Source organism: Prionailurus bengalensis, chromosome A1 (genome assembly GCF_016509475.1).
Source record: "Prionailurus bengalensis isolate Pbe53 chromosome A1, Fcat_Pben_1.1_paternal_pri, whole genome shotgun sequence".
NCBI lineage: Eukaryota > Metazoa > Chordata > Mammalia > Carnivora > Felidae > Prionailurus > Prionailurus bengalensis.
Genome location: NC_057343.1, coordinates 47,577,323 through 47,603,570, shown reverse-complemented (window position 1 = coordinate 47,603,570; position 26,248 = coordinate 47,577,323). Strand labels below are relative to the sequence as shown.

Here is a 26,248-nt window from a genome sequence, read left to right as displayed (position 1 = left end):
TTTTGTGATACAAGGCATAGTGACTAGTTGTAACAGCAACAAGATGACCCGCAAAGCCTAAAATATTTACTGTCTGGCCCTTGACAGAAATAGTTTGGTGATCTCTGTATTAGAATACAAGCTTCTTGAGAGTTTGTGTCTGATGACCCTGACTTGTTCTCTACGTCTAGCACTTTATCGAATACAAAGCAGCATTCAAATAGGTTTCCTGAATAAATGAGAATAGATAATTAGAGAACACAGCTTCTCCTGGAATATGGTATTAGTTAATATATCAGCAATCATACTATCTAGCTACATCTAGTTACAGGAAGCCAACATATTATCTACTGAATAAAAAAATGGAGAAATGCTAACAACAACAACAACAACAAAAACAAACAAAAACAAAAAAATCCACCTAGCTAACTTATTTTTAGCCCAACCACTACACTATAGTGAACATTACAACTAAAAAAGCACATTCCAGATATATGTGCTCCATGATAAATTTCTCCCTTAACTTGCTAAGAAAGATGTTTACATTTAAAATAGTTTGTAAACACTAACTTACAAATACTAGTCAAGAATAACTTACTGGTAATTTCGTTGATTTAAAAACAGAAGGACTGGAGAGCGTTTGTTCATGGAGATTAGAATAATCACCAGGACTTTCGAAAGGATTCAAAACTGGGATCCTTCCTGGAGTTTCCGGTGTTATTTGCATTTTTGATTCTTTGACATCTCCCATAGCACAGAGAGAAAACTAAAAAGAAATAAGTATGGACAATAAAACTATAAAGTTCCACATTCGCTGGGACAACTAAAATGTATTCAATAAGCATATTTCGCAAAAAAAAAAAAAAACCCTCAAAATCTAACGCTCTTGGGTTTTTAAAAAAAATATAGTTTACTAAGAGGCATCACATATAGTTTCTAAAGCGATCCTTAAAATAACCTTGAAGGCTAGAGGTATGGTAGTAGTGATACCATTTTGCAGAAGAATTAAGCTCAGAGAAGTTAAGTGGCATATAAATAGCAGTCAGCCAAATATGAATGTGTTCAGGATCGATCTGAGGCAACTAAATGTTAACAACAGACACAAAACTCTTTTCAACTAAAGGACTAACACCTATGGTTTCTTCATTTCACATCTCGAAGCATTTTGAACAACCTTCGGATATCCCAGCAATTGCCTATTAAACTGCAGTTACTAAACAACAGTTATTTACAACAAGCAAATACGAGACGAGGAAGCCTGTGCACGGGTGCCTTTCCTCCACATTAGCACCAATCAAATAAGTATGACTGATGAGGGCTAAGAAATTAACCGCCTTTGGCTGCCTCTCCTCAAACATCCTCCTTTCGCTGACTTCCAGGGTAGAAGGAGAGACTGCATTGCTTTCAGTCATCAGGGGATACGACCGTGGATAAAGAATCCACTTCTTGGAAGGCTGAAGCAGCTGGTTTCGTTGGGTGAGGAGCAGGGTGGACACTCAAGCCAGTGTCACCCCCAACCCTACACGATCATACTTTGGCGTCCCCCCCCCCCCAACTCTTCCTCACCTATTCCCTCGCTGCTCCCATTCACCCCGGGGACAGTGGGCAGGTGGGTTCCGAGGAAGGAAAAGTGATCTCTCCAATTCCAGACAAGAGGAAAGGCCAGGCACTACAAAGAACATACCTAGTGGTGTGTGTAAAAAGGAAGCCCCCCAATAGGCAACTCCAGGGCGCTCCCGAGGGGCCAGGCCAGCTCCCACGACAAGCACAGACTCTTTAACTCCCCGCTTCCGCGCTGTCTTAGGCCAACCAGGGCACGGGCCTTGTGGGGAGCTAGCCAATCGCGACGTACCGCTGTCCGCGAACCAACCAATCGCATCGAGGCCGCGTAGTAAATTCGAATGGCAACTCCTCGCTTCACATTCCGCGCTGAGTAACGAGGCTCCAAATTTAAATCAACGCAGCCCCACGCTGGCGACGAGCGCGAGGGGCGGAGCCTGCCCGGCGTGAGCTGGGGACGCGCGGTGTGATTGCCCAGGAGAAAGGAAGGCGCTCCAGTTCCGGGTCAGGCCCTTTTCCCGCCTCCCTCGGCCTCCGCCATGGCGAGTAGCAGCGGTGCCGGGGCGGCGGCGGCGGCGGCGAATCTGAACGCGGTGAGGGAGACCATGGATGGTGAGTGCCCGTTAGTCCCCCTTTACCTTGTCTCCGTTTCCCGCAGCCAGGCCTCCCAGGCGGCGATGAGTCCAGAAGGACTTTAGGTCCACTTCCTGCCCCAAACAGCATCTTTGAGGGTTCTCCCAAGGGACCCGCCAGGGCCGTAGGGCTGATGGCCCCATCCTTTGGGAGTTGTCTCTTCGTTCTTGCGTAGTTTGTCGCGCGCACGACGTTCGGGCCCCCACGTCAGCCCGGCACGCGCTCCGTGTTTACCGCGCGGGAGCCGCGCGCCGCCCCCTCCCCGCGCGCCACGCCCCTTCGCTGCGTCGGGTCCTCTTGTCCTGTCCCCCCTTGCAGGCCTCGGGAGCCATTGTCGCCCCACGCACCCACTTCTGAGCCGGGCCTGGTGCAGAGTCCCCCTTGCTTATAGTCCCGAGCGAGGACAGTCTGCAGGTCTGTAAGCCCCTTGCAGACAGTGGCCTTGTGTGTTTGGTCACCTCTGTGTCCTTTGTCTCTTAGCAGTACAGTAGGCGCTTGTTAGGTCAACCCCTTCATAACTGCTCTGTTCGTCCTGGATCAAGTGACGCCCGTGTCTGAGACTGTAGGTGTATTTAACCTGTTTTCGCGCCCGCAAGCAAGCGGGCGTAAAGCCTGCGCACACGTGCTAGACGTGTCTTGGAGTTACCCTTTCTGTTCTCTCTACTCTCTGCCGGCTTGGCCACTTTGTACTCCTGGGGGTGAGTTTAGACAAGCTACTTAAACATCATTGAGCTTGCTTCTTTCTTTATTCTGTGTAAAATGAGATCACTTCCTCCTGAGGTTATTGTGAATATTTAAGACAACCAGGTAAAGGCGTATCAAAGGTGATCAAAAAGTAGTTACTTTTATTTTTATATTATGTTATGCGTACATCCCACTTGCAGAATCCTTTGTCTCCTTTTTATTCGCATCCACCTATGTGTGTTTGATGGATGTTAAAACATTGCGTTTTTGACATTTTCCAGTGGATACTGACATCAGTCTCCATCTTTATTGAACCCTAACTGTAGCGTGCAGTTCTCACTAAGTAGTGTCAGCCTTCCCGCTGTATCTCCTTGTTTGCTTTACTGTAGGGCCCCACTTAGTGATTCAGCTGTTTCTTATGGGAGCTTTTAATAAGGCTTCTTGCTTTTTCTGCACAGGTTGCTGTTTCCTTTTTATTTTTTTAATGTTTATTTGTTTTTGAGACAGAGAGAGACACAGCATGAGCAGGGAAGGGGCAGAGAGAGGGAGACACAGAATGTGAAGCAGGCTCCAGGCTCTGAGCTGTCAGCACAGAGCCCGACACGGGGCTCGAACTCATGAACTGTGAGATCATGACCTGAGCCGAAGTAGGACGCTTAACCGACTGAGCCACCCAGGCGCCCCGCTGCTTCCTTTTTAAGGAACTACTTATATTATTAGAATCTTTGCATCTAAGTTTTACTTACCAAGAATCTATTTGGTATTTCTCCGAAACGTAGAATTTTGTTCTTAACACCATTTTCAGCTTATTTCCCGTTCTTCCTCAGTGTACCACAGCATATTAGTTTTATTTTGTAAGTGGACTTAAATACGAAAGAAGTGATATGTGTATAACATTACAGGTTTCACCAGCTTTCTGAAAGCAGTGTTCCCATGAAAATTTTCCTAAGCTGAAATGGTATAAAGTGAAGAAGCAGTTAGTATTAACTTATATGGAAAATTTTTTGAGTGTTCTCAAATCCAGAAAATAATCTTTCTTGGACTTTTCTATACCTTAAGACACATCTTGTTAACAGATATACAAAAGAAATGGAGATAAAGCACATGTGCTCCCGGTAATAGTTCAAAGCTCTGGCAGCTTGATGGTAGATACTGAGTGTAATTCCTGGGGAAGGAGCTTGGCAGTGATGCTCAGAAATGCTGGGGTTACATGCTAATGGCTTGCTGCAAACAAGCACTGAACACTATTTTCACTTTCTGCCTTTTTTTTTTTTAACCCTCTTTGGATTTCTTTTGGTTAGCAAAAATAGCTACTAATATAGATCTTTCGTAAAAGCTAAGTGGAGACGAACTTTCAAAAAGTGGGGCGATGCTGGTTTTGTTTTACATCTTTGCTTGGAAGCCAGTGGGTTTTCTAACCGAATGGAGAGTAAGAGGCCTCACTTCCTGTTAGTTTTCTTATGTTAGCTATGCTCAGGTCCTTATTTATATGGCCATAGAATCCCATTTGAATGGAAAACTCACATTTTATTGCTGGTGGAATTGCCAATGTACAAATGAGAACTGATTGTATTGGTTGCATCAAGATTTTTACTGAGAAGTGTGTGTAAAATGATTATTGAGAGTATAAGCATGTGAAAAAGTGAAGAAATGACTTTTTTTCTTTAAAGTTTATTTTAAAGTTTATGTATTTGCTTTGAAAGAGAGAGAGAGCTGGGGAGTGGCAGAGACAGGGAGACAGAGTGAATCCCAAGCAGGCTTCACACTGCCAGCACAGAGCCCGATGTGGGGCTCAAACTCCTGAACCCTGAGATCGTGACCTGAGCCAAAATCTAGGGTTGGACACTTAACCGACTGAGCCACCCAGGCGCCTCATGAAGTGTATTTATTGAGAGAGCACTCACACACAGGGGAGAGGGAGAGAGAGAATCTCAAGCAGACTCTGTCAGTGCAGAGCCTGACGCGGTGCTCGAACCCACAAACCGTGAGATCTTGACCTGAGCCAAAATCAAGAGTCCAATGCTCAACTGACTGGGCCACCCAGGTGCCCCTGACAGATTGTTTTAAAAATAAAAATTCAAAGAGAGGCTATGTGACTTTGAGAATGCTGCTCCTCTATACACAATTTGCCCACAAACCTCAAGATAGAAAGGCCCCAGGTTGGCACTGGATCACCATTTGTTAAATGTGGCAGCTAGGGACTATTATGTCCATTAGAACTCTAAACTTACAGAAAATCCCTGCCATATGTCATGCCATAATTAGAGTCTAAGACAGTCACATAAAATGTGAAGTTGAATTATTGCAAAGTTAACAAAACTATATTTTCCATGTTGTCTATAATAATTGAGACACAAAGGTAAACACAGTGACACACTATAAATAATTGACCATACACTGAATTGGACAAGTTTACATGTTGTCATTTTATAATCCCATCTTCCTTCACATTCATTCCCAGAAATAAAACTTTAGCTTGCCCAACGGGCTAGACTGAACTACCCAAATAGCATTAATATATGAAACTCTGTTAATGTGGGGTTTCCCTGTATTTATATCCACCCATGAGAGCCAAAAGTTTTTGAATCTGACTTCCCTCCTTCAAGGTCTAGTATATTTCTCCTCATTTTACTCCTCTCCCATCAGTACTAGAGTCAGCTAATAGTAAATTAATCTTTTAACAGATCTGAATGATGTTAGGGTTGTAGAACTCAGCTATGAACATTTTTATTTTTATTATGAAATAAAAGCATTTTGATGATACTTCAGAAGCAAGTAGACTTTATAGTTTATCTATGTGGCTCACTCTGAAAGGAACCTGACCGATTCTGGTCCTAATTTAGTATACGGTCTTGTATCAGTCCCCTGCTCTCATTTTTAGATTCTTAACATTCTCTCCCAGATTCCTTCTTTAAAATGTCAGCCTTTTCCAGATGTCTGGGTGGCTCAGTTGGTTAAGTGTTTGATTTCAGCTCAGGTCGTGATCTCATGGCCCATAGTTCGAGCCCTGCGTCAGGCTCTGTGCTGACCGCTCAGAGCCTGGAGCCTGTTTCAGATTCTGTCTCCCTCTCTCTGCCCATTCCCACTTGTGCTGTCTCTTTCTCTCTCTCCAAAATAAATAAACATTAAAATTTTTTTTTTTTAATGTCAGCCTTTTCAGCTACCCCTCTCTCTGTCCTCCAGCGTACTCAGTGACCTTTTTTTGCTTTTCAGCGTTTTGAAATTTTAGATACTCTTTATTGATAGTTTCATACTTTGAGTTTTGTTTTCCTGTATTTTCTTTATGCCTCCAATTCCTACTGGTAATTATGGTTTTTAACAATTGTGTTAAAAAAAAACCAAACTTCTTTATCTTTCACTGTAGTGCTGCTTAGTTATATACCAGGTAGTCAGCTAGAAAAAGGAGTTAAGAGAGTTCACAGTGTACAAGGCAGTGTCAGTGAAACAAATGTATATTCCTTGCTGTCAGTCTAATTACTGATGGGAGAAATAAACCTAGCAGTCATTTTTCTTTCTTTGACCTTCCCTGCCTTCTTTTCTTTACTAAGCCCTTTCAATTCTTCCTACATCTCAAATTGAACCACTTGTCTCTATCTCTCCTGTTCATGCCATCTGCCATTCCATCACCAAGATTGCAACAACTTAACTGGGCTGTCTTTCCAAGATCTATTCCATACTATGCAGCCAGAGTCTTTTAAAAATGAAAATCTGTTTGTATACTCCTGTTTTTATATCTTGCCAAAGTTCTGAAATCTTCAGTAGAGCCTTAGTGTGTGTTCATGTCTATCTTTTCACATATTTTACACCTATGTTCCCCCTGTAATTACATTGCCTTTACATGAAGAGCCTTTCAGATCTATGAATTTATTCTGTGAACTTACCAAGTTCTGTCTAGCACAGGAACTTTTGCACAAGCTGTTTTCTTCACTCTCCCTCTCTTTGCACTTTTTCCTGCCTCTGCATTATTCAGGTTGTCTTCACCCTTGAAGTCTAAGTTTAATTGTCACTTTTTCAGAACAAATCTTTCCTAAACACTGTCACAACTAAGTAGGATGTCCTTGTAATTTGTTTTGGAGGTATGCTTTTCTTGTCCCTATTTCCCTTTTAACAAGGATCAGTTATTACTTCAATATCTGTCTCACCTACACCATAATTTCATGAGGACTGGGACCATATTTACCTTTTTCATAACTATATTTACAGCAGTAATATAGGCATAAAATACATGTAAGTACCAATTACACAGTAGGCACTATAGAAGTACTTATTACCGACAGGTTATGAAGTTAGGAAGTAAAGATCAACATAAATCTTATAAGCAAGCTTAAAGGAAAGAAATACTAGTACTGAGATGGACCTGAAAGAGAGCATGGAATTACATAGAAAAAGGCAGAGGAGAAAAGCATGAACAAAGGCATGAAGAACGAGCAGAGCATTTAGGATAGGGGTCTACCAGGAAGAGAAAACTGGAGAGGAGAATTTGTCGGTATCAGTTAATGATGATGGTGATGATAATGTTGGTGAGTTGGAGTAGGGTCAGAGTATGTGTTCTGGTTTTCTGCTGTCCTGTAACAAACCATCCCACGGTTAGTGAAATAAAACAGCAACAGTTACTTGTCTCTCACAGTTCTGGACATTGGCCAGTCTTGTCTGGGTAGTTCTCATTGGGGGTCTCTCGTGCATTGCAGTTAGTGCTTATTCTAGAGTCATCCCAAAGCTTCTTCACTCACGTATCTTCTATTTTTTTTTTTTTTTTTAGTTTATTTACTTATTTTGAGAGAGAGAGCGTGAGAGCAAGCAAGCGGTGGGGAGGGGCAGAGAAAGATGGAGAGTGAGAATCTGAAGCAGGCTCTGCACTGTTAGAACAGAGCCTGACGTGGGGCTCGAAACTCATGACCTGTGAGATCCTGACCTGAGCCGGAATCAAGAGTCAGACACTCAACCGACTGAGCCACCCAGGCACCCCACTCATATATCTTCTAGTTGACACTGCCTATTAGCTGGGCCTGCAGCAGGGCTGTTGTCTGGAACATGTGGGTTTGCTCCCAGTTGGTGGCTGGGTTGCCAGGGAGAGTGTCTCAAGAGAGAGTCATCTTTTTAAGCCTAGTGTCAGAAGTCATGCAGTGTCGCTGTTGAGAGATGCAGCCTATGAGACCTGAGCATACCTGCACATTCTTGCTCTGGAGGCCAAGAAGGCAGGGCCCTGACTGTTCTTTCTTCCTGCTATTTCTCAGGGAAATGTTTACAGTGACCAATGTGAGGAATGAGGTAACATCTATTCTACTTCAAGGTAAAGAGCAGGCTTGCTAACTGCTTACAGTAAAAGTAGGGATTTTCCATGCTTAATTGTTCTTCTGTGACTGTAGTCTGGCAACATAATGTACTCTCTTGCTATGTAAAAAGGAAAACTACCTGGTTATTTCAGTGTTTGCTGAAAAGGTATTCATAAGACTCAACACTTTTTTCCTAATTTTAGAGTCTTAGCAAAGAAGACAGTAAATGCTACACCAAAGGATAGCTATATGAAATCACCATCATCCTTAACATGAATGTTAAAAGCATTCTAAATAAAATCAGAAATACCTGCTTTCACTGCCTTTTTTAAGCATTAATAGGAAAGTTTTAGCAGATAGTGCTAAGTAAGAAAAGGAAAAGACTGTTAAGAAAGATGTGAAACTATTATTTGTAGGTAAAATGATTATTAGAAAACACAAGAGAATCAACTGAAAACCAAAAAACTTCAGTAGAGTTAAAGATGACTGGCTACAAAATAAAAATAAGTATTACGAGCATATTATGGGTATCTGCACTAATCACTTAGAATATACCAAAGCAAGGTAGAATGAATTTGTGAAAACAATCAAAACTAAAAATTAAAGAAATTGATGATTCACTATCAAAATTGATGATGATTGAGCACTTGCCGAAACTTTCTGCTCCAAGCATATAAAAAGGACCGGAAATAATACTAACATGCAATTTTCAGCCCAGCAATGTTTAAAAACAAGAAAGGAAGATCTCCTGGTTAGAAAGAGAGGTTTTCCCCAAAGAGAAGAGCAGATGGGCACCACAGCAGGCGATTGGGAATGAAACCTGACAAAGCATGCTGCCCTGCCCGAGAGAAGCTGGGGCCAGAAACGTGCCATCTGCCACGGCCAGGGATTGGGAAGGACCGTCCGTGCGTCCTGTGGGTCTGGAGCCAGGGTGTTTCCACCAGTCTGATCCAGAGGGCTGGGGCTGGTGTGACACTACCGGTCCAAGAATGCTTCTCCAATTCAGGACATCAATAAAGATCTCCTTTGGAAGATGAGCTTCCAACCAGAAGTCACAGAAGTACCTAAGGTAGATGAAAAACATAAACAACTCACATACAAATTGAAAAAGAGGGAGAAAGTTTAGTAGTAACAGGTAACTCTTTTTTTGAGCACTACCAGATGCCAGTGGACACGGCGTTCTGCGTATGTCCTGTAATCCTCACAATGATCCTGTAAAGTATTATTACCCCACTTTCACAGAATGATAAAATAAAGGCATAGAAAGGTTACCTTGCTTACTAAGTAATGAAGGTGACATTTGAACTCACCTAAGAGGTACTTAGCCTCTAGAGAGCAGACACTTAAGCATTCTCTTTTCCTGCTGGCTTATACTTAAAGAAACAGAAAACACAAATCTCAAAAATGGCCAAAGATAATATACTTTCAAATAGGTAAAGGCAGAAACAACAGTCATGAAATAAGTGGTTATAAAAAAGCATGTAACTATGAAATAACAAGCAGAGGCACTGGGTCACTCAGGGTTAAGCGTCCCAACTCTTGATCTTGGCTCAGGTCTTGATCTAACAGTTCATTGGATCTAGCCCCACGTTGGGGCTCCTTGCTGACTGGGCAGAGCCTGCTTGAGATTCTTTTCTCTCCCTCTCTCTCTGCCCACTCCCCCCCCCCCACTCCCCACTGTTACTTGAACTCTTTCCTGCTCTGTCTTTCAAAAATGGTTAAATAGAGGCGCCTGGGTGGCTCAGTTGGTTAAGCGTCTGACTTCAGCCAGCTCATGATCTCAGGGCTTCTTGAATTCAAGCCCTTTGTTGGGCTCTGTGCTGACAGCTCAGAACCTTGAGCCTGCTTCAGATTCTGTGTCTCCCTCTCTCCCCGCTCCCCACTCGTGCGCATGCACGCGTGGTCTCTCTCTCTCTCTCTCTCAAAAAGTGAATAAACATTAAAAAGTTCAGATAAACTTAAAAACAACAAGCAATTCTGAGGGGAAATTAGAAATCTCAAAATAGAGTTAGTGAAATAAATTCAACATAACATAAATTACAGCCTACATACAACTGAAGAGCATTATTGGTATGTTGGCATATCCAGACTGAAGAAATGAAATGGAAAGGGCTGTCAGCTTCCAGCCATGGTGGAGGAACAACCTGGATTTACCCTCCTGCCTGGAAAACAACAACAAAACCGATACAGAACAATGGTTTTCAAGACACTGGACATCAGGCTGTGAAGGAAAGTGATCCTAAGCACAGTAAATGAAGTGAGCCCAGTACTTTCCTGTTCTTGGTACCTTTAGAGAGTTCCCAGCAGGTAGAACTCTTTGGACCCCCTGAGTTAGCAAAAGGAGGTTATTGAGTCCAGGGAGACCAAGGCAGGTAGAGTTTGCAAGACAGAATACCTGAGAGGAAAGAGCTTACAGAGAGAGGATTCTGGAGATCAGGAGAAGGGTCCTCCTCAAATATTCAGAAGAGCATTGATTAGCACATATGTATGAGGAAAGTACCCAAAAAGCTAGAAAACGCATCCAAAAGAATTAGAAGGAACAGTACACCATGCTTATACAAGGCTTCTCTCTACCAGCCAGAATGGAAAGCTTCATAATTCACAAGGCATTGAGTATAGTACTCAGGAGCATCTTTCCTCAGTGATGAGGAACAGTTAGCTGTGCACTAAACAGGGCTCTAATCCTGACTATGTAAATCTTAAATGACTCAAACTGTTTTCAGTTAACTGCATCTCATTACAAAGCTTAAGAATATGTACAGAAATACTTATCAACCAACAAGGTAAAATTTACAATGTCAAGCATCTAATAAAAAATTATTAAGTATACAAAGCAGGAAAATGCAACCAATGATAGGAGAAAATTGAATCAGTTGAAACAGACCCAAAATTGACACAGTTAGAATTAGCAAGACAAGGACCTTAGAACTGTACTCCATGTGTTCAAAAAATTAATTAGAGGCATGGGAGACTTTTTTTTAAAAAACTTGAAATTCTGGAGATGAAAATGAATGTCTAATATAAAAAGGTGAATGTCCATTTCATGCACATTGTGAATAGTGTAATAGTTTTCAGAAGGAGTTAGACTTAATGGATCATTCAGTATTGTTAACTTGTCCATTCAACACCGTAGTTTTTATGCAATGCAAGTCAGAATCCACCTGGAGTTTGTTTTTGGAATTGATCAGGATTTTTAAGTTCACTGAGAGAACAAAAAAGCTTACAAAGATGAAAGATTACAAAGAATCTTGAACCTTCTACATGCTGATAAAAGTTAGTAATTAAATAAGATAGACATGCAACAAATCCATAGGTAAATGGGAATTTACTATGTGACAAAGGTGGCATCTTAATTGAATGGTAAAAATATAAGTCACTCAACAAATAGTATTGAGGCAGTGAACTTATTTCAGATCCTATTTTCCACCCGAACTCCAGGGAGTTAAATATTTAAATGTTTATAGGTGGGCAGGAAATAAACTTTGAAGTGACGGAAGGATATACTGATGGATAATTCTATAATCTTTGCATGGGGAATAACCTTCTAAATATAATGCCAAGAGAAAGTAATACAGGAAGCAATAGATAATATGTTGACCATTGACTTAACAAATTCTAAACATGCTCTGGGGAACAACCACCATAAAACAAAATTTAATGAAGCCAATGTATTTATATTCTGTGCTGCTTTTTGCTAGTGTTTCTCATGTCAATTACTTTTATAAACTACAATAAAATGAAGTAACTATAAAAAATGAAGTTAAAAAATAAACTTTTGTTTTTTACTATTAGATTTCAACAGACATGATTCCGTCAAATTGTAGACGCTTCTAAGCACTTTTAAAGCCTTAAATATGTACATTACTGAACAATTCCACTTCTAGGAATTTATCCTAATAAAATGAAATTAGTATGTACAGATGCTTATCACAGTATTACTTCAGTGGGGGAAACATGAGACCCACTTAACTCTTAAAATAGAATAGCTAAGTAATGTATGGTGTTTTCATATAATGGGATGTTATGTGACTAAATTACATTGTAAAAGGTTACTAAAAAATGGGGAAATGTTCAGAATAATCCTGATTATGATGCATATACTGATATTAAGTGAGTGGTAGAATATAAATCACAGTGTAAAATGCAGTTATGCGGAGGGAGGGTGGTGTAAGTCTAGTTTTGGTTCTAGGACTAAGTAAGAGCAAGACAGTATACTTGACAATTTCAAAATCTAGGGATGCTGTGCTAGTTCTTTGATATTGTGCAGTATTCTATGAATTAAAAACAGTAATGTGTGCATATTTTTAAATGTAATTTTTTTGAAGTTTTCTCAATGTCTTTTTCAGTTCTGTTGGAAATTTCAAGAATTTTGAATACTGGCTTAGATATGGAAACTCTGTCTATTTGTGTACGTCTTTGTGAACAAGGAATTAACCCAGAAGCTTTATCGTCGGTTATTAAGGAACTTCGCAAGGCCACTGAAGCACTAAAGGTTAGAGATTTGTATGTTAGTTCATTATAAATAAAAATACTTTTTTATTTTTTAATGGATTTATGTGAAAGATCCTAGTTAAATGTTATTAAATTAACTTCTGTCACCATTAGAAATTCTGAAAACCAGGATCTTTGTAGCATATGTTCAACTACAAAAATTGCTACTATCGTGGACCATGTTGTCTCTCACAGAAGTCTCCAGCTGTGTTTAGAATTTTCCTTGTGTTGTGACTAACGTTGTGTCTGTGCCCAAAAAGATATGTTCAAGGCCGGTACCTGTGAATGTGACCTTACTTGGAAATAGTGTATCAGCAGGTGTAATTAAGTTAAGGTGAGCTCATAATGGATTAATGAGCGATGTTCTTATTAGACAAGGAAAATTTGGACCAAGATACACGAAAAGAGTGCCATGTGGAGACACAGACAGACATGGGAGAATGGCTTGTGACAGTGGAGGCAGAGATGAGAGTGGTGGCCAAGGATTGTTGGCAGCCATCAGAAGCTAGGAAGAGGCAAGGAAGGATCTTCTGCTAGAGCCTTCTGACTCCTTGATGTTGGACTTCTAGCCTTTAAAACTGTGAGAAAATAAATCTCTGTTGTTTTCAGCCACCCAGTTTGTTTGGAACCTGGTGATGGCAGCTCTAGAAATCTAACTCAGATTTCACTTTTAGAAAGTGGGGTGCTGTTGTAATAAACACCTACAAGTGAGGAAGTGGCTTTGGAATTGGGTGATGGGTTGAGGTGGGAAAATTTTACACCACTTAATAGAGCCCAGATTTCCTTGAAAAAACTTGGTAGAAATGTGGACATTAAAAGCAGTTCTGGTGAGGGCACAGAAAAGAGAGGAGAGCTGTACAGAAAGCTTTGTTTGTCTTAGAGAATACACACATTATTATGAACAGAATGTTGCTGGAAATAACATTAAAGGGGCTTCTGGTGAGACCTCATGAGGATCATATTATTGAACTCTGGAGGGAAGGTCGTCCTTGCTATAAAGTGACAGAGCACTTGGCTCAATTATGTTTTACTATTGGAAGAAAAATAAAACTTGTAAGTGATGAACTTGGATAGCTAGCAGAGGAAATTTCCTAGCAAAGTGTGGAAAGTGCAGTCTGATTTTTCCTTTGCTACTGAAAAATAAAATATAAGAGGAATGAGAAATCAAGGAAGGAACTGGTAAGTGAAAAGGAACCACCACTTGATTTGGAAAATTATCAGCCTTACCCCAGAGCATGCTCTGGAGAGAAGGCCCAGGGTGTGGATGTGGTAAGGAGATTATGTGCATGACTCCTAGATGCAGTCAACTGTCTGTGCACAGAACACTGCCAGCCTGACTGAAAGCAACCGGGACAAAATGAAAGAAGGCTAGGGTTCTTTAGGAGGGAAACTAACACAAAAAGGTAAACAGAGCATATTCACAGAGCAAAAATTTATCATAAAGAGACTATCCGTACAGTTCTCACTGCCAGCACTCAGAAGTTCCTGGGAGCTCCCCCATCACTAACATGTCCTGTTCCCCTTCCAGTAGCTACTGTCCTGACTTTTATGGTAGATACTTTCTTTGAACAGTTTTACTGTCTAACATGGGTCTTTAAACACTGCAGGCTAATTTTATAAAATTTTCAAGCTTGATATAAAGAGAATCTTAGAGCACAGTCTTTACCTAGTTCTTCATTTAACATTATGGTTTTTTTTAATCTTTATTTTTGAGAGAGAGACAGAGCATGAGCATGAGCAGGGGAGGGGCAGAGAGAGGGAGACACAGAATCTGAAGCAGGCTCTATCCAGGCTCTGAGCTGTCAACACAGAGCCCGACACGGGGCTTGAACTCCACGCACCACGAGATCAGTACCCACACTGAAGTCAGAGGCTTAACTGACTGAGCCACCAAGGCGCCCCCATTTAACATGTTTGAGAGAGTTTTTGTGTTCTGGTTTTTTTGAGTATAGTTGACATACAATGTTACATTAATTTCAGGTGTACAACTTAGTGACTTGACAGGTTTATACTTTGTTATATGTTCACCAAAAGCTGCCATCTGTCCCATGACATCACTATATTTCTTTATGCCTCGCCTTTTATTCCTGTGACTTATTCATTCTGTAACTGGAAGCCTGGCTCTCCCTCTCCCCTCACGCGTTGTGCCCATCTGCCTCCCTGCTCCCTTCTGCAACCATCAGTTTGTTCACTTTTTATAGGTCTGATTCTGATTTTGTTTTTGTTTTTTGGATTCCACTTATGAGTGGGATCATGTGAGGGTCATTTATGTTGTGTGTAGCTGTAACACAGTCCTTTCCACTGGAATAATCATGCTTCATTACACAAATGTACTACTATTTATTTATCCTTTCTACCTTGTGTGGACATTCGATTGCTTCCAGTGTGAGGCTATTAGGAATATGCTGCTGTGAGTATAGTTGTCCATGTCTCGTGATGCATATATGCATGCATTTCTTTTGGGTGTGTATTCTAGAAATAAAGTTCCTTGGTTGTTAGGTTATGTTTATCTTCAACTTGAATAGATAATGCTAAACTCTTCTAAAGTAGTTGTCCTAATTTCTGTTTCCAGCAGCAGCATACGAATTTCCCTTCCTTGCTCCATGTCTTTGTCAATACTTAATATTGGGAGTGTTTTTAATTTTAGTCATTTTTGCTGGGTATGTGTAGGTTTCTTATATGGTTTTATTTGCATTTCTTCTAATACCAGTGAGGTTGAATGTTCTTACATATTTTTGGCCATTTTCTTTTGCGAGATAACCGTTTCAAGTTGCTTGCCCATTTTTTCTGGCTTATTTTCCCTTTTTTACTGGTAGTCTTTCCTTAAGTATTCTGAATGTGGACCTTTTGTTAACTGTGCATGTAAGATTACTAAGTTCTTTTAGTCAGGTTTTTAAATAATTATAAAATCTATTCAGACTTGGGGCACTGGGTGGCTCGGTTGGTTAAGTGTCCAACTCTTGATTTCCGTTCAGATCATGATCTCACAGTTCATGAGTTCGAGCATTGCATTGGCCCCACACTGACCGTGCAGAATCTACTTAGGATTCTGGCTCTCCCTGTCTCTCTCTTCCCCTTCCTGTTTGCAGGCACATCCTCTCTCTCTCTCTCTCTCTCTCTCTCTCTCTCTCTCAAAATAAATATTTAAAAAAAAAACACAAACCGGGAGGATAATCCTGAAGAGTTTGTAGCAAAGAAGAAAATTGTTAATTAGAACTTTTTCATGTTTTCTTTAAAGGCATTTTTGAAATCTGTATATAATTTGTATTAAGGAAGGAAACAAATCCTTCAGAACCACCCACAAGATAACCAGTGATATTTGGCAAATACCATTCTAGATGGTATGCTACTTTAAAAATAATGTGAACCACACCTGTCTTTCCTTGACCACTCTTTACTCTTTACAGACTTTTTAAATTTTTTTTTTAATGTTTGTTTATATTTGACAGAGACAGAGCATGAGTTGGGGAGGGGCAGAGAGAGGGAGACACAGAATCTGAAACAGGCTCCAGGCTCCGAGCTTTCAGCACAGAGCCTGACGTGGGGCTTGAACTCATGAGCTGTGAGATCATGACCTGAGCCAAAGTCGGACGCTCAACCGACTGAGCCACCCAAGCGCCCCATCTTTATAGACTTTTTAAATGTATGGTTGTTTTCCCCTTTTTGGGTGGTTGCTAGTAATTAATTTCTCTCATACTTTTTCTCTCAGAACTAAAAATAGGGTAAGGAAAAACTGTTCCTATTATGTTTTACTGCCTTTACCTTGAAATCCTGGTGATTAGAATATAATTGTATTATGGTACTTAACTCTATTTTAGAATGTGTAAAATGTAAATCGAGGACATCCTGAAATGTTGCAAGGAGCTGTTGGTCTGAAACATCCAGTTTTTCCTTTGTTCTTTAGTTAACTGTAGAAAATTGCAACCATTCTTCATTAATTATTTTGCCTTTCTTTCTCATACATTTGTATATTGATAATGTTTAAGTCATTTATAGTAAAAGTAACTGGTTGTGTGTAACACAATTAGGTCAGTTTCTTAAGCATCAATAGATATGTCACATTATGTGTATCTCTCACAGCATAGATAGGACATTAGGTGCAGTTTTTAAAAAATAGACTTTATGAATGATCTAGCAACACTGAATTTTGGTATTGTCTCCTTAGAGCTAGTATTTATGTGTAAGTAATCATTCACACATTGTGATTTCAGAAATTCTGAGCAAAACCTACTTTCCTGTATCTTCTACTTTTAGTGCCAAGGGGCCTTGAATTGTACTGTTGATGCATTCCTATGCAGAATAAGCCTTGCCCTTTCTCTTGCAGCTGTCCTGTCTGATGATATCTTAGGGTGACCGACGTGTCTCCTCACTGTATGAACGTCTTGTACAGCATGAGGACATTGGAGACAGCTGGGAGAGAAATGAGGGATTCAATAAGTCTTGTGTCCCCACCCGTCCTCCCAAAGGAGGGAATAAATGTACACAGGAAAGGGAAGTGTGAAAGACAAGACTTGTTAAGGTTGGTTTTTCCCCAGGGCCAATGCTTACGAGATTTTGGAGTCTCTAATGACAATCTGGTAACTAGTTCTCTAGGATGCCATTACTGTCCTTTCAAACAGAGTAGTGCTACATTCATGTAATGGGAATGCTGTACAGGGTTAATGGTTTGCTTAGTTTAGGTGAAAATACTTATTTCAATGTCTGTATCTTGGAGGAGAATCTCTAAAATTCGTATGAAAATGGAATGCGGCTGGACAAAAAGTTAAAGGTACTTTAATTTTTAAAAATTTCTGTAGTTGTCTATATTATTTCAAGTCTTCTTTGAAGTAGATGATACTAAAAAGTGGGTTAGGAAGAAGACAAAGTGCCTAAAGGTATGTAGCTAAAACTAATATAAGAACCTATAAAGGTAGAAAGAAGTAAGAAATCTTTTAGAATAGGGGGAATGTTTTTCAAACTAGTTTTCTAATCCTTGTGAATAATAAACCTAAAGAAGCGAAAGGCTAATTAGAATAGCCGACTATCTGGACGAGGTAGGTTCTGTTGATTGCAGAGAGAAGGTTTCAGATTGAGAACTACAATTTTCCCAGCACGTTAAGTGATTTTCATGAAAGGCCTTCGAACTTAGACCAAACATAAAAGTAAGTTTTAATTATGAAGTTGAAACATACATGAATTAGAAGTTTACCCTGTATTTCTGAAACACTTGTTTAAAATCATCATTTTCATATTTGGAATTAAGAAATTACTTGTTTAAATTTTTATCTTTTAGAAATCTGTATCAAATCATTTACTGATAATAATATAGTGTCTGGAAATTCCTGCAGAATAATTGGGGAAAGTATACTAGTTGGTGAAATAGGTGAAGCAGGATTAGCCATGTGTTCAGTATTCCTTTTGCCCTTTTTTTCTCTGCCCTGTAACAGAGAGGTCTTTTTCATTCTTAATCCCCTTTTCACACTAAAATGAAACATGCAGAAACAGATAAACCAATAAAGACTGGATAAGGTGGATACAGTGTGTGGACAAGGTCTGCTGTGGGTCAGTTTTTCCAGTAGCAGTATATTTTTATTTTTACGTTAACTGCATTAAGATGATATAACAATTTTCCACTGTTAGGCTAGCAGTAGTTCAAAAGGTAGTTCTAATGTACTGCAAAAAGTGAAAAACACTGCATTATCCTGATGGCTTGGTATATGTGGGGGAGGAATTGTTTGTTAATGACAGTACAGTATTGACAAATATATCTCTGTGGTGTCTTTTCCATGATTTTGTTATAATGAAACTTACTTTCTTGTTCTAGGCTGCTGAAAATGCGACAAGCTGACTTTCTGGAGAAATCCTGATGAGATATGTCAGGCTCTTCAAGAGGATTTGAAGATTGCATTGTAGTCAAGAATGTACAATGAAATTACTGCATGCAGCAGTGTAGAAACATTTTTCCTTTTTAAAAGAATTATAAAACCATAGCTTTATAAATCAGTGGAAAATGGCTTACAGAGAGAACTATCAGATGTGTTTACATCACATCTTACTTTTTTTTAACAGCTCTAATGCTGGTTCATATTTATGTATTCCTTATTTATAGCTCTGATAGCTTTAATTTTCTAAGCAGTCTGTCTATCAGATGTGCACATCTGCTGTGCCTGGTTGAAGTATAGTGGAGCCCATCAGAAGTAATGTAGTAGTTATGACTTGTTGACATTTCCATTATAAAATTTAATTTTGAATTGTTTATGCAAAATAACCGTGGATTCATGTTGTATTGGGTTAAAAGTTGACAGAATTTCAGCCACCTTATTTATGGATTTGATTTAGACTTAGGTATATCAGAAATCTTTCTTATAAGAGCATGGAAATCATTGTTTTCTTCTGCTGTTTAACAAAGACTATTTAGTTTTTTAAACAAAAGTTTTTCTGGCAGTTAATAGTATGAACCAGATTGTTTTTGTATTGACTGAAAAATAAAACTTAGAAACTTAGATTTTAAAAGTAATGACAGTGCTTAGTTTTATTTGTCATTTGGATTATTTACATTTAATGAGAATATTAATTGATAATATTTTTTTTCTAAGTTTTATACTCTAAACATGATGGCCTAGAAAAATAAAGCATAGTGAAACATTTCCAACAGGCAAAATTCTTTAATTTTATTACAGAAAAATAATTTGAGTGGTTATCTAATAAATCACTAAAGAGGAAATATCTTTCAACAAATATGATATTTTCTGAAGGAATACATATTTGCAGTCATTAAACAAAAAGTAAATAATCAAATGTTCTATGTCAGGAATTGTAAGTATCAACTTTCTAAGGTCACTTTTTTGTGTCATTATTTTTTCCCTGAAAGTTTTAATGAATCAAAGTGATGGTTCAAAATAAATTTTGGGAAATTTACAATAGTGCTAATTCTGCTCCTGTAACAGAATCTCAATGGAATATTTTCCCCAAGACTAATATTTTAATCTGATCTTATTTTAGGTTTTGTTAGCATTCTTTTAAATGATAGTACAAGCATTTACTCTTTAGCAGCTTTTTTCTTCAGACAAAGTAAGGCTTAGTAGTATCTAAGTGGCAACCTTCTGTACTGTTGTAAAAATCTCATCTTTTAATTTTGACTTTGTAAGTGGATAACCTCTTTACCAAGGGCACTGGAAGGTCTATTGGCAGAACCTGGTTGGGAGACAATAACGACTTGTGATGCTAAATCATTTATTTGTTAATAAACACTGCATATATTGCATGTTGTTACTTACAAAATCATAAAGAGAACACATTTGTCAGGCTCCAAAATTTGTATATACCCTTAGGCCACAAGAGTTAATAGTTTTATTTATGATTTTGTAGATTAAGTTATTTATGTATGAAACAAAGCAGGAAAATATATTGAGTATGTTTACAAAGAACTTTAATGTGTTACACTTAAATGTAAACATATATTTTTAATGCATACTTAAGTACTATTTAACGGAATCAAAACAAATTATAATGATACAATTGGCAGTGTTATGCATGTTGTCAGTGACAAAAATAAAACCATTTTGGTGGTATTGGCATGTACTTTTGATTTAGTTTATGCTTTTGTGTGTACAACTTGTGTTTCTGTAGGTATTCTTATATTTAGATGCTGATTAGTTACATGTGAATGAAGACTATTTGAGGGCAGACTAAATTTACAGTGTAAAATCAGGCTTGAGGTGTGAAATGGAATATTTTTCTCCTGGTACTTAAAGGAGATAGCTATATTAGCATTGCCCAGGCTTCCCCTGGGTGGGTTAAGCGTCCAACTTCAAGTCACATGATCTCCTGGTTTGTGAGTTCTAGCCCCTCGTCAGGCTCTGTGCTGACAGCTCAGAGCCTGGAGCTCACTTGGGATTCTGTGTCTCTCTGCCCCTCCCCCAGGTGCCCTAAGCCACATTTTATGTATATATATTTTTACATTTTTTTTCATGTTTGTTTTTGTGTGTGTGTGAGAGAGCGCGAACAGGGGAGGGGCAAAGAGAGAGAATCTGAAGCAGGATCCATGTTGTCAGCATAGAGCCCGACCGACAAGGGGCTGGAATCCACAAACTGTGAGGTCATGACCTGAGCCAAAATCAAAAGTCAGATGCTTAACTGACTGAGCCATCCAGGCACCCCTTGCCTTATTTTATATTTTAAAATGTATGCAACATAAAATTTACTATTTTAACCATTTTTAGGTTTTATAGTTCAGTGACAATAACAACATTCACACTGTTGTGCAACCATCACTATCTAGAACTTATTATCCAAACAAATTCTACCCATTAAGTGGTAACTCCCCACTTCCCTTTAGCCCATTTTTCTAGGTGAACATTTTTCTACTTTTTTCTGTGAATTTGACTATTCTAGGTACCTCATATAAGTCAAATCATACAGTATTTGTCCTTTTGTGTCTCTTCACTAAGTGTTAGGTTTTCAAGATTCTTCCATTATAGACGCAGCTGGGTGGTTCAGTCGGTTAAGGGTCAGACTTCAGCTCAGGTCATTATCTTAATGGTTCATGGGTTCGAGCCCCACATTGGGCTCTGTGCTGACAGCTCAGAGCCTGGAGCCTGCTTCGGATTCTGTGTCTCCTTCTGTCTCTCTGTCCATCCCCTGCTTGTAGTCTATCTCTCTCAAAAATAAATGTTAAAAAAAAAATTAAAAATATTCTTCCGTTATGTATCAGAATTTCATTCCTTTTTAAGGCTGAAAAATATTCCATATTAATATGTTTACCCTATTTTGTTTATCCTTTCATCCAGTGAATATTTGGGTTGTTTCTGTCTTGGCTATTGTGAATAATTCTGCTTTTAATATTGGTATCTAAATATCTAGTCAAGTGCCTGCTTTTGATTCCTTTTGGTATATAGCCAGAAGCAGAATTGCTGGACCTTGTGCTTAATGTGGAATTAATTTTTTGAGGAACTGCCATATTGTTCCATACAGTGGCTGTACCATTTTACATTCCCATTAGCAATGTTCAAGGATTCCAGTTTCTCTGCATCCTTGCCAATGCTTTGTTTTTGTTTCTTTAAATAATAGCCATTGTATAGGTGTGAAGTGGTAACTAATTATGGTTTTAATTTGCATTTCCCTAATTGTTATCTTGGCCATCTTTTTATATACTTGCTATTTGTGTATATCTTTTGAGAAATGTCCATTTAAGTCCTTTGCCCAATTTTCAATTGTTTTTGTTACTGTGGATTCTTTTTACATTCCGGGATGATAATGCTTATCAGATACATGATTTGCAAACATTTTTTCCCAGTCTATGGGTTGTTTTTTCACTTTCTTGACAGTGTTTTTTGCACAATTTTTTAATTTTGATGAAGTCTTATTTAGGTATATTTTTCTTCTGTTGCCAGTGTTTTTGGTGTCATAGCAGAGGCACCCCAGAATGCTGAGTTGACAGGTGCAAGGCTGTAGCATAATGAAGAACCCAACATGGTGTAAGCTCTGCAGTTCTTACAATCTCTCGGAGTCAGACTCACCCGGTTTCCTGTTCAGCGCCATGATTTTGGGCAAGTTACTACTGAGATCCAGCGTCCTTTTATGAAAAATGGGGGGATTTATCCCTACCTCATAGACTGTGTGTGGAAGATTCTTTGCCATGTACCTGAAACACACTAAATGCTTATTTTTGTACAAACATTCCATTGAGTCAAGAGTGAAGAGCTGTTTAAGAATTCTGCATAAAACTAGGATAGTAGAACAAACTAGGTGCCCACAATGAAATGTGGAGCTGTGCTTCCTATGGCAAGTGACTGTGAAAACTCCCGCTTTTGGACTTCCTGACTCCATTTGAAATGATATGTTATTTTCACAGTTATACAGGAAGGAAGATCAAGATATCCTACCAATAAAACTAAAAGATTAATTGAGTGTAAAGTCTTACATAGCTAATTAGTGAAAGGAGCCCATTGGGGATGGAAATGTGTTGGGAGAAGCAGGATTATGAATAATTTCAAAATCTCTATTTTCAACATAAAAAGAGCTCATTGTTCTCAGTTGCTTCTGATAAACCCGATGGGAATATCAGTGATCTTTGTTCCTGCTGAACACTGAGAACCATCATGTAAAATAGGAGCAAACAGCTGGCTAAAGGAAACCTCAGGCGGAAGTCGGCTTATAGAACACGGTGAGGGAGGAGGGGTAGCCAGGGAGAGAGAATTTGGTAAGGCTTAATTATGGCCCCAGATGTACACCATTAATGCTCTCATCTGGCTTTACCTAATAGACACAGAAAGGACTTTACCAACTATGGCCAAGTTTAGAGAGGAAGAGAAGAGTGTTTTCAGTGGACCAAAGACGAAGGGAAGTGCTCTGATGTCACGATCTCCTGCGCTGTTGCTAGGTTGAAATGCTACCATGCAAGGACCGTGGGAGCCCTGCAGTCTCAGGGAAAACTGGTGTGGCCCCAGCCTTCCAGGCAGCAGCCACCAACACGACACAAATAGGAGAGAGGGCTGTTGTGATGGATTATTAGGACTCTCATCCTGTCACTTTCATCAGTTCAGAAGGGTTTGAGAAAATGTTGGGATGTAGCAGTAAATCTGGTTAACAAGGGAGCCCATAAGGAAAACAAGGTGTGGAGGAGAGAGGATGCTTCTCCCTCGGGATTTCTCCAGTCTTTTCTAATTCCACTTTCACCATTTTGTGCCATCTTTCTTGTTTCTCTCACAGACTCAAGTTGGAACAAAGGAATTCATGCTAAGATGTTGCTAATGATGTGTCTTCCCTCTCTGGGGAGAGCCGAGTCCTGGAAGTATGATTTAACATGAAGGGATGTAGTCAGCTGGACAGCACAGGGCAGTAGGGGAGAGGGTAAGATTGGCAGCTGGAGAGTTTTGAATCATTTGACTGCTGGACCTAACATTTCCCTCAGCCATCCACTGTGAGGCCAGGTCTTAGCATTGGCTAAGGCCCACCTTGTGACCCACGATAATAAAAAGTGAAGATCGAGCACTGCTCCCTTTGGCTTTGCTTTCATACCTTGTCCTCAGCATCTCATTTCGGGTAGAATTTACTTCTCCTCCTGGTTAAGCCCCCATCACTCAGCTCTCAAATGGCAGGAGCATTTTTCAGTCTAGTCCAGTAGGGAGATGCTAAACAAATAAGTGGAATCCAGTCTACACTGCACTGGAAACAAGGTAAGAACAAAGTACTGTTACCACTAGTACCAAAACCAACTGGAGATGCCCCTTCGTGTACCGTTCTAATGCATCAAATAGGCTTAAACATAGTGGTGAAATTATCAAGCCCCACCCCCAAAAAGTAGGGATGGTTGTTCTAATTCTTGCATCTCTCAAAAGAATTGTTATTTTATTCTATTAAATATTTGATGCATGTAGTCTATAGCAAATAATTGTGTACCGTCTCCATAGATAAAGGCATTTTAACCACTTCCTTCTCTCCTAATTAAGGTGTAATTTAGGATTGTTCAATGAATCAATCTTTTTTTAAAATATTTTTTAAAAGTTCACTTATTGTGAGAGAGAGCAGGAGAGGGACAGAGAGGGGGAGAGAGAGAATTCCAAGCAGGCTCCACTCTGTCAGCACAGAGCCCCAAGTGGGGCTCAAACCCATAAACTGTGACACCATGACCTGCATGGAAACCAAGAGCCAGATGCTCAACCAACTGAGCCACCCAGGTGCCCCTCAGTGAATCAATAATCTTAATTGAATACCTTATTCACAGTATTTCTCAGATTCTCACACTTCTCTCCATCTATATATAGATAAATTTTGACACCAACTTCTGAAAAATCAATCCCTTGTCCCTTGGGGGCCATCTTACCCTCAAGGAAATTCCTATTCTTGATTCTTGAATTCTTGCCCTTATCACCATACATGTAGTGAATGCTCAACACGTATTTACCAAATGAGTGATTTAACAATCGTACATTGGTGACGATAATGTTCACATGAAATCTTCTTGCTGCAGTTATTAGTATTCTTTTTCCAAAAAGATCCTGAAAAAGCTTGTTGTTGAATGGTGTATTCCATCACTGAACTTTGACATTCCATTGTTCTTATTTTAGGTTTATGGTCCTTCTATGTCTCAATAATTCCCTGGCTTCATGGTCAGATAGAATTGCCCTAAAACTTTGGGCATCTAGCTTCTACAAGCTTACTTGGTGGAAGCAAGATATTTCTACTCTCCTGTATTTTCCCCTTGAAGCGGACAATAAGCTTCAAGAGGCAGGCATGGTATCTAGCCTGGCACTTGGAACATCGTAGATGCTCAATAAAATGTTTGCAAATGGAATGACTAAGTTCCTCTATTTACTCCTTTCTTAGTGTCAGGGCAGGCTACAGAGTCACATCCTATACATTCTGGGGAAAATGGAGAAGTAACAGTTTGGCACCTGCTATGTGTCAATCACCAGGCTGGATGCCATACATAGATTACTTCATGTAATTTTTACAGCAACCTTGTGAAGTAGGAATTCCAACTTTACAGGTCAAGAAACTGAGGCCCAGAGAGGTCTGTCATGAAATATATATGTGCACAGGAAAATTTTCTTATTCCTAGAATATCTGTTCTCTTCCTATTGCTTGATCAAATCACACCCAACCTTCAAGAACGAAAGTAAGACTGTTGGAAATTCATTCTTCATGGATGTCTTGTGTCTGTATCCATCTTCTGAGTAAAGACATTGACAACTTTTGGTGTGGGCTGTTTTTCCAAGGGTGTTTGTATAGCATACAGCATTGAACAGAGATAGAGATCTCCTTCTGGGAAAGGACAGATTTGTTTTCTTACAGGTTAAGAAGGATAGCGTCGCCTTCCAGGGCAGATTGGACAGGTTTGCTAACAACCCCTTTGTAAGACTGGGGTTTTCTTACCTCAGTGCTCCTCAGCTATGATACAAACCCATAGAGTGTGCTGCACCCCCTTGGGCTGCTCTGTGCCAGTCCTACAGGATTTGGGGGGCCAGGAGAACCAGTGTGGACACAAAGTCCCTATGGGCTGCTATACTGTGAGTAATAAAGTCCCTTATCTCTGACGGAGGAGTTTTGTGTCCTCTTCAAGTACCTATGAAAATGATAGACTAACTTTCCAGCTTGCAAATTGGGTAAAATCTTAGCTTTTTTCATAGTTCTTGACAAAGAACTTCCTCCTTTGGGAAGTCTTTTCTGACTATTCCAACTTCTAGCGATATCTCTAACACATATTTGGCAGGAAACCCAACTGCTGAGTAATGTATTTATGAACATTTTTATTACCTCACACTTGATTATTCTCTCCTAGAGGACAGAAACAGCCACTTAGACCTCTTGATAAGTAGCATTTTTCTTGGACATAGAAATTGGCTCTCATTTCATTAATTGTAATTCATTAACATGTATTGAATGTCTATTAAGTGTAAAACATTATGGTCAGAATGTTTAGGTAATTATTTTCTAACAGGTGCATAAGTGCCTTGAAGATGGACATCATATCTAATAGTTCTTTATCCATTATAATTCTTTGTGTCTCTCATTCTCATTCAACAAATATTTATTGAATGTCTGCTATTGCAGGTGGTAGGTTAGTTGCTGCATATACAAATGAATGAGACTTTCTACCTACAATGAACTCATGGAAACACACACAATGCAATACAAGAAGGAAGTCC

The 26,248-nt window shown here is 39.4% G+C and overlaps 2 protein-coding genes across 4 annotated transcripts in view; one reads left to right on the top strand and one right to left on the bottom strand.

Moving 5' to 3' along the window:
• The window catches only part of BORA (BORA aurora kinase A activator), a 28,550-nt gene extending 26,119 nt beyond the window's left edge, over nt 1-2,431 (bottom strand). Inside the window, exons 1-2 of one of the 2 annotated variants that reach the window (XM_043580414.1) lie at nt 2,178-2,431; nt 578-745 (exon numbers count right to left, since the gene is read on the bottom strand). In XM_043580414.1, the coding sequence (XP_043436349.1) occupies nt 578-745; nt 2,178-2,315 (306 nt within the window). In that variant the 5' untranslated portion in view covers nt 2,316-2,431. The remainder of the gene's footprint in view (nt 1-577; nt 746-2,177) is intronic. The other variant, XM_043580422.1, reaches the window with a different exon arrangement.
• On the top strand, nt 1,341-20,180 carry MZT1 (mitotic spindle organizing protein 1). 2 transcript variants are annotated; one of them, XR_006297401.1, is made up of 4 exons: nt 1,952-2,151; nt 12,476-12,621; nt 16,945-17,139; nt 18,424-20,180. XR_006297401.1 is itself a non-coding variant. In XM_043580432.1 (3 exons), exons 1-3 carry the CDS (start codon nt 2,079-2,081, stop codon nt 18,445-18,447), a joined length of 243 nt encoding a protein of 80 aa, XP_043436367.1. In that variant the 5' UTR covers nt 1,341-2,078; the 3' UTR covers nt 18,448-20,180. The 2 variants fall into 2 exon arrangements, 1 of the variants encoding a protein (XP_043436367.1); XM_043580432.1 differs by lacking the exon at nt 16,945-17,139 and having other exon boundaries at nt 1,341-2,151.
• The last annotated feature ends 6,068 nt before the right edge of the window (nt 20,181-26,248 follow it).

Coding starts and splice junctions, on each gene's coding strand:
- MZT1 (XM_043580432.1), top strand. CDS start 2,079: ATGGCGAGTAGCAGCGGTGCCGGGGCGGCGGCGGCGGCGGCGAATCTG. Junction 2,152..12,475: donor GGTGAGGGAGACCATGGATG/GTGAGTGCCCGT, acceptor TGTCTTTTTCAG/TTCTGTTGGAAATTTCAAGA. Junction 12,622..18,423: donor AGGCCACTGAAGCACTAAAG/GTTAGAGATTTG, acceptor TTCTTGTTCTAG/GCTGCTGAAAATGCGACAAG.